This window comes from Crocodylus porosus, unplaced genomic scaffold (genome assembly GCF_001723895.1).
Source record: "Crocodylus porosus isolate Cpor-Errol unplaced genomic scaffold, CroPor_comp1, whole genome shotgun sequence".
NCBI classification, from domain to species: Eukaryota; Metazoa; Chordata; order Crocodylia; family Crocodylidae; genus Crocodylus; species Crocodylus porosus.
The window spans coordinates 8,708,710-8,717,520 of NW_017728929.1; the positions used below are offsets into that span (position 1 = coordinate 8,708,710).

Here is an 8,811-nt window from a genome sequence, read left to right on the forward strand (position 1 = left end):
ACAGGCTGGAGCAAGAACAAGGCATTTGGCAGCTGAGGACCTGCATGGAGGAGAAGGAATGCTCTGTTCATGGAGCGCGGTACTCTGGACCTGTGCCCAAGACACTGCTGCTGTCCACGTCCAAGAGGCCAAGGCCTGTGTCTTGGATGGCAGCATGTCCTATTGCACATTCCCTCCCAGCTAGCACAACTAAGCCACCAAGGACCGCTTCTAGGAAATTACTAGCATGTGGCCACATTTTCTGAGGTGCCCTCTCCCCAACCTGTAGGCGGGGCAGAAGATGGGCAGGGGCAGCAAAGATAACCTCAGTCACTCAACTCTTAGGCGTGCTCACTGCCGCTCCTCTTGGCTGCTTTTTCCTATCCGTTTGACCACAGCTGCAGGCACAGATACTGCCTTCACCTTGGGGGTCTTGTATTTGCTTCTCTGGTTGTAAAGCAGATTTTTCTGGAAGAGCCTTGGGATGTTCCCCTGGAACAGGAGCACGGCTATAAGCATCCCTGAAAACAACAGGGAGGATTAAGCAGCTAACTTTTAACCTCTATTTCAACCATTTCTTCCTCCCACTCCCAACATCTGACATACTCCACCTAGTACTTCTCCTCCTGGGGCCTGATGGCAGCCCGCATCCAAATGTCATAGCACTGCCCAAATGAGGGAAATAAAAGAAGGTGGCCAAAACTATCAGAAGCCCCAGCCAACAGTGCGCAGTTGAGCTAGAACATGGCTTTAACAGAGATGCACCCCAGCACATTGAATCGGTGCAGTTTGTACCTGAATGGTCAAATAGTATCGATTTCCTTTTAACAGTGCTATTTGGTGCTCTTCCTGGTTCTTTAACCTGCAGACTGCAAACAGAACGCAACAGATGTAACACAGCCTTCCTGAGTCAATAGGCAATGCCCACTGATGACAATGCAGAGCAGTAATCACTACCTCATTTCTAACCCTGTCACCTCTCCCAACTATTTAGTCTTTTTTGCTCCTTGCCCAGCAAAAAAGTCCCCCCTCAGCTGGGTCTGATAGGCAGCACTTCTGTAGACTACTGGGGATATGGCAAAGTTATGGCCAAGTTGATATGGAGAAGAGCTGGGAAAGACCATGAGCTTCTGCCATCGAGCTTGCCAATAACAAGAACAGCCAGGCTCTACAACCAATAAAAACTTAAAAGATTTGCCTCTTACTGCAAGGAGATAGCAGTTCCCCTGGGTCAACTTTATTTATAAATTATATACATGTACTACTGTACTAATATGTTATGTACATTATAAAACATACACAAAAAATAGAAATTAAAGAAGGATGAGATAAAATAAAAATATTTTTAAAATAGTGTTTATTTCATCTTTATTTTATTTATTAACTGTACAAAAACCCTTTTTGCTCTCACTAACACATTATTATTTTTATGCTTTATAAAATATGCTTCATTATTTTTGAAAATCTTGGTTTAACACTTTGTGATACAGCGATTTGAAGGTCTGGTTCTAAGTTCAGTTTATTATAATACTTCGTTTTAATGGCTGTCATAGCTGAAAAAGAAACCTCACAAAGATGCACAGATCCAAATGGAAGAAGTGCATCATTGGCTGCAATTACTAAATCATGATACTCATTTTTTCAATCCCATCCATCAATTATGCAAAGGTTTTTGTTGAAATTTGGCTAGTAAAGTTCCATCTTCCCTGATGTCAATCAGTTATTCTTGCAAACTAATTGGAAGGTGTTGCATTTTTATATTTCTAACAAATGGGTTCAAAACCCACTGAAACTTTTCTTTTGGAAGATTTTTAAACAGGTTAGAAAATTCTGTTTCCAAGTTTAAGTGTGCAGATGTGAGAGTTTTTATAGGTGACACACTTGCTTCATTTTCAGCAACAAAATCACATAACAATGGAAACATTTCCAAACATCCGTTTTCAAAACGCTCTCTCCATAGCACAAGTTTCTTTTGAAAAGCAGTTACTTTCTCACACATTGTTAAAATGTCACCTTTACCTTGAAGGGACAGATTAAGTGTGTTTATTTTTTCTAAAATATCTGCTAGGTAGCATACTACTGACAGCCACTTGTCATCACAGAAAAGGTCAGCAAATTTGGAACACTTGTCTTTTTGTAAAAGAAAAATGCATAACTCATCTTCAAGTTCGACAACTCTTTTAGGCTCTTTTGCCACGAGATAACCAGCAAAGCTCTGTGTGGTACAAAAGATTTTCATGGTCACTCCCCATCTCATTACAAAGTACTGTAAAGATTCTACTATTTAAAGGTCTTGTTTTTATAAAATTAACCACATCATTGTTAGAAATGGAATATTGTTAGAAATGCGCAGCTTGCATCTTACACCTGATAAGAAAGAAATACTGCCCAAGGCTCCTTTCTCCCCCTCACCCGCCTTAGTCTCTCTCATGCTGATTACAGAAGCTGGAATTCAATTGACTGTGGCCTTGGGGTATAAACTTTTGACGAACTGTTGTAGTTTCTGGGCATGCTTAATAAACTGTTGCATATTCATCTCTCCGCCCCGCATACTTAAGTAGCTAATTATACTATACATGCGATGTATGTAATAATGTAACTACATGTATGCTTGTATGAAACAGAAGTAGCTGTAAGAGTTCCGGTGTCTGCACACGCGCTCAAGAGAGAGAAGATAAATTCCGCTTGCAAACACAATTAGTTTGTCAGAAGCTGATTTGGGCATCAATGCCCCACTCTGACCTTGTTTGCAAACAAATACATCCTTTTGTGCTGGCTGATGTTTGTGTCTGTAATCTCTCCACGCCTCCCAGGAAACGAACCGCTTTTGTACAACATCATTGACATCCTGTAGCACTTTGTGCTCTTCTGGCTCCAACTTCTTTGCTGCAATAGCTTGCCTATGCATGATGCAGTGAATGAATTTCATGTGTGGTGCTCCCTCTGTAACCATAACCCAGAATCCTTTTTTTTTTTTTATTTCAGTCAAAGCAGCTGCTCCATCACTTACACAGTTTTTCCATAAAACATTATTTTTATTAAAGAAGTTATTTACTGTTGAGAATATATCTTCTCCGGTACATCTTTCCTTTAGTGGCTCACAAAAAAGTGGTTCTTTGTATTTCATTATTGAAACAGAATCTAGCAAATACCATAACCTGAGACATGTTAGAAACATCTGTACTTTCATCCAACTGTATAGCAAACCTCCCACACTGCGTAATTTGTTCTAATACTTGTTTCTTCAAATCTTCAGCGATGTTTTCTATGCATCTTCCAACAGTATTTGCTGACAAAGGAATGCATTTTAGTTTGTCACCATATTGTTTTCTGTGCATTCAGTCATTTTTACTGCGGCAGGAAGAACAAGTGTTTCCCCAATGCTTTTTGTCTTTTGCTATTAAGTAAGAAACCTCAAAAGAGGCTTCTAAACATTCATCATTAAGTTTAGTGACATTTTGTAAAGTACTGGATTGAATATCGCATGACTTTAAACATCACTGAAAAAAACTGTAGCGGTTTGTCTTCGTGTTCTGGATGCTTAGTTTTTAAATGTCTTGCTAATCGTGATGACTTCATACTATCATTAGCTAATATCTCAAGGCACAACATACACTTAGGGTGAGGTTCATCGTTAACAATAGTGGATGTAAGTCCATATTTCAAATAGTCTTCTTGATAATTTTGAATTTTTTTGGCCAACTTCTTGTCAGATCTGATTAGATCATCATTGTTTTTACCTCGTAATGTGGCTGACGAAGAGCTCATACTAGGAGTAGGAGAAGTGTCAGCTCTGCCATTTTCTTCTTGTTTGCTTGTGCTCACATTATTAGTGTTATCTTCAATCCGCAGTTTCTTCGCAGGAATCTGTTTAAGCCACTTGTCCATTTTGTGAGGGTTAGGTTAGTTAAAACTAGATAATATAATCTGTAAATCCACTTAACTGGGCACACAAACTGCAATATGTCACAATGTGCTGAAAGCGAACAAACGAGTGAGGGCACCACTGTCAACCCCTCCGCATTGTAGAACTCCCACTCTTCCCTCAGGATACCTCACGTACCGTACGTGACACATGACTGTCTGGCATATGGACCAAGTGAGGCTGCCAGTGTCAATCCGTATATTAAATATTAGTAAAGCTTAATTTCTTTCTTATTTTTTTGATAAAAAATAAATATAAACAGAAGTTCTAATATTTTCTTCCTGCACCCCAATGGATCGTCTTGCCCACCCCCCTGGGGTGCGCGCACCCCACTTTGGAGGCCAGTACTCTAGTCTGTGCCCCAGTAGAGCCAGGCAGCCATAGCTCCTGTCCCTACACCATCTTCACTCACCTGTGAGGGGCCCAAGCCAGTAAACCTGGATGTACTCCTGCAAGTTGTTCCCAGAGCAGTGAAAGGTAACAGCTGTGGCAAGGGCAGGGTTGTAAAAGGCTCCTGTGGAAAGCCCAGCTGTGGAAGAACAGAACAAAGAGTTGCATTTAGGTTGATTAAAAACATACAATAGAAGACATTCAGCAGCAGGTAGGGTCAGGGAAGTCCTGTTTCCATGTAGGCTTGGAAAGGAAGCACTTCTTCTTGCCTCCCATTCAATGACCTTTCTGAAAGCATTCTGCAGAGGTAGAATTAGGTCAACCCAACTCCACCCCACAGTCCTACCTCCCCACATAACTTCCATGTCAAGCAGATGCAAGCTGCCTCCCAGCCTCAAAGGTAGACGGGGCTATACCACCAGCAAAGCAGGCCACTCGAGAACCCTAGCAGCAGCAGACGCCTTAAACCACATCCATGTGTTTTACTGTGAGATGAAGTGCAGAACGTGAGCCGTTTGCAATGGAAAGTGAGGACACACCATGTGTTTGTATTAGTGGGGCGTGTTTTATTTGTTCCCATATGGAGTATGTACAATGTAATTGGCCTAAACAGATCAGACTGGGAAGGGGCGACTTGATACACAAGTGTGTAAATGGGGAGGAGAGTTTTGCCAGAAGACCGCTTCCTAACCAAGCAAGGAATGGCATAAGAAATACCAGCGCCTGGCAGCTGAACCTAGATGAAGTCAGGTTAGAAATAAGGAGCTGCCTTTTTTTCAGAGCAGCTGGAACAGCTTTCCCTAGGGACATAGTAGATGCCCCTCATGTGCTGTCTCTAACAAGGTGCACTCTTCCCCCACAGAAGAGCTGACTATGCTGGAATCCTCCAGCCTGTACCAAGGGAGTTGAGGAGTCAGATGAGAGGTCTGGCAGAGGCCAGATGGTCAGACTGCAGCAGTCCCTCCTGGTTTTAAAAATGGATGCATCTCCAAAGTCCTGGATGCCAGATTTCCTGGAGACATACAGCATTCAGGAATCTGACTGCCAGTCTTGAATGCAAGGTGATGGCAATGCAATGATTAGCTTGTCTGGAGGGAGAGGAGGAAGGAAAAGGAAGAGGTCCTAACTGAGGGTGGTTGTGCTTTCCAAGGCTTGTTGTTTTGAGTGCAAGCTTAAATTTGAATTTCCTGGCTTTCAAGACATTCCTATCTGAATGAATATGCAAATGAATAAATTATAGGGGAGAAATCATCATTATAACATCAAGTCCACCTTAAAGTTTGGTAGAAAATTTGTTTTGGCTTCCCAGCTGCTTGTCCATACCATAACTGAGGGCCAGTGAGACCCTGACGTGGAAATCCTATGGTGGCTGGGGTTTTCTTTAAAACCTTAGCTGGTTGTTACTAGTAGCTCTCATTTTTTGAGTAGGCAAAAAATGAAGTGAACTTCACCTTAGCTTGGCTTCCTCCAACAGCTCCCACTGTTCACTAATTGAACCCTTCTTGCTGTGGGCTGGGGTTCTCCTTGAAAAGCTGCAAAGCTCAGAGGGAGTGGAGTGTCCCATGTTAAGACAAAAGGCCCCAGATTCAATTCTCTGCTGCAGCCTAGATTTCCTGTGGGATCTTGGACAAGTCACTTAAGTTTTGTGCCTTAGTCCTCTCTCTCTAAAATGGACGTAATTAGTACTGACCCACCTCAAAGTGGCAGTGCCAGGATGCTCAGAGACTACAGGAGTTAGGTGTTATAGAAGAATATGACAATAGATCAATACACATTTTATTAAGGGTTGCACTCTGTTCTTCTAGACTGCAGGGAGCTCCTCATATGTATACTGGACAGTGCCTTCCATGGAGATTTCTGGGGTTTCAGCAATGCCAGTTTTCACATAGAACAGCCCAGCTAAGGCACTCTTGAATAAAAACATTTAATTGTGGCTAACTTGGTGGTAATGTTGCCATGTGAGCAAACTAGCCAAAAAGACCAATAATGAAGCAAACTTAGCTGTTCAGCTAAACATAGTTAAACTCAAGGCTCTTGAGATGATCAGGTGCCTCATCACTGCAGCTAAATGAGGCTGTTTCCAATCTAGTCTATACATAAGTGTTATGGAATAATCTAGGAAGACACTCACCTGTGTAAGCCAAAACAGTCACCAACAGGGCCACAACGGGGACTCTGTACAGCACACGGCTGTGCTGGAACTTGAGTGCCACAAGGTGGAAAAAGAAAGAGCACCCGCCTTCCACATAGATGCCTTGGGACAAAGAGGTCTGGATGGAGGAACTGCAATCAAAAGCCATCAGATTCTGGATGAGGTGCAACTCCGTCAGCTCCCAGGACCAGAACAGCTTGGTGAAAATCCTACCTGCCTCCATGCCTGCAAACTGGGCCAAAATTTTCACAGTAGTAGCCACGAAGGAAGACTCCATGATCAGGAATTCTTGGAGACAGACCATGGGATTTGCAGAAGCCCCACCAAAAGAGAAACCATGAACCAAGAAGAGAAGGAAGAGGAGGGTTAGGGTCACATCAGGGCCAAATCCACCACCCCATGGACCAAGCTCCACCAGCATCCTCAGTTCAAGGCAGCAAGCGCACAACTGTAATGAGCTGGCCAGTTCTTTGGCAAGACAGCGATACACTCCAAGAGGTATAAATCTCTTGGAAATCTGTCTGACCACCTCACAAATGGCCACTATTGAGACAAAGAAGGCAAAGGAAACATTCAGGCCAGCCATAGCAGACCCCTCTGTGTGCAAGAGAGATGGATTTAGCAGAAGGAGCTGCCTTGACTGAGAAGAGCAGGTTAACCTTTAATGACTCTTCTTTATAAACACACTCAGAAGTGAACGTGGCACAACCCAATAGGCATCGAGTCCAAAAGCCTGGGGGTGGGCGGATGGCTTTGCACAGCTGCATTTTCCCAAGACAGCTGATAGAAAGAGCCTCTACAGCATCAGCTGCAGGAAATATTAATCTGTTCTTCCTTCCTCACACCAGCAGCCTACTTACCCAAGGGCTTTCCCACTTGATCAGAAGATGCAAGACACCAGAGCCTCAGGTGAAACACAGCAACCTCTCCCCTTCTTCAGTGGAAAGCACCACCACATACTGCCTGGACTCTGCTTACCCTTTTGCTGAACCAACTGGCAACTTTGATTCCAACAAGTAGGCTCAGAAGCTAAAAGCAACAGTCTTGGGGAACCCCCACTCCTAATGCCAAGGTTCATATCTGTGCATGTGTGGGGATATCCTTCAACTGATTTGCTTTCATGTGCACTGCACCCCTACCAGCAGTGCATAGATCTGCTTACTGGGGTTGTTCAATAGCAAGATACTAGGCATGATGAAGGGCTGAACCTGGACATCTCTTTAGACCAGTGCTAGGTATTGGTTATTTTACGGTATCTTTTCTAGACTGTTAATCAGCAAGGAGATCCCTGTAAATACTGCTTTGTAGAAAAGGAAGAAAAGGTGGTTAACATGACTAGACACACACAACTGAACTTAGTTATGATGGGAAGGCAGGGACCCGTAACTTTAAGAAACCCTGGTGTAAGCCATAGGAACTTGTTATATATTATACAGACACATGTTGCACCATGCCAACTACTTCAAATTCATGCACTGAATAAAGCAAGTTTCCCCAGTTTTAAGTGATCACTGAAATCATAGGGTGCATTCACACATGTGCGCTTGCAGCAGCTCAAATAGAAGTGGTGCAAATTTGAGCCGGGGCTTTTTGCTTCGGCACATATGCTGGGACCTGCACTTTGTTGTGGAGCAAATTGTGCCACTTGGGGCAAAATAACCTTGCCTTGGCTCCTCCGAGGTCTGCAGCCAGGGGGAGCTAGAGCCTGGGGATAGCACAGGTGCTGACCCCAGCAATATAAAAAAACTGCACTGTCCTGGCCTCATCTGTACAAAAAGCTGCCCTGCCAAGCAGGTCAGGGCTACTTGCTCTCAGGAGCTTCTGGGGCCTGGCCACTTGGTACATGGAGACACTACCCTTTGTGCCAGCTGCACTGCTGCAGCAGCATCCCAAAGCCATTTTTAAAAATACCCCAAAATCTGTTTTTCCACAATTAAAACAAAAGACCACTCTACACACACACACATATCTAGAGAGAGACAGAGAGAGAGTGCGTGCACATGCAAGCATGTGGAAGCCTATCAGGGTCTCTATCATCATGATAAGATAAATTCTAAATACCTATATGTGTTAATGTGTACTTTAGGTTTTCTTCGCACATGATGGGTGTGTAATGGGGGGGATGTAGTGTTTGATGGGGGGGATGTGGCCACAACCCCCCCACCCAGGGTCCCAGCTCCCCCTGAAGGGCTGCAGCCCCCTGCCCAGGGCCTATAACTTACCTTTAGCAGCAGCAGTAGGAGTGGGGGCTCCAAGCCATGGCAGCAGAACCTGGCATGACATTTAGGGACTGCATGCCGGGCCCAGCCAGGGCCTGCAGGACCTGGGGTGTCTCTGCCACCCAGCAGGGCTGGGCCAGTGACAG

General features: G+C 44.0%; 1 protein-coding gene across 1 annotated transcript; it reads right to left on the minus strand.

Annotated features, from left to right (window-relative positions):
- Nucleotides 1–309: 309 nt before the first annotated feature.
- On the minus strand, nt 310–7,134 carry LOC109315381 (aquaporin-12-like). Its single transcript, XM_019543054.1, is given in 3 exon segments — nt 310–500; nt 4,317–4,433; nt 6,426–7,134. Coding segments are annotated over 3 exon segments (915 nt in total). The 5' UTR covers nt 7,033–7,134.
- Nucleotides 7,135–8,811: the final 1,677 nt, after the last annotated feature.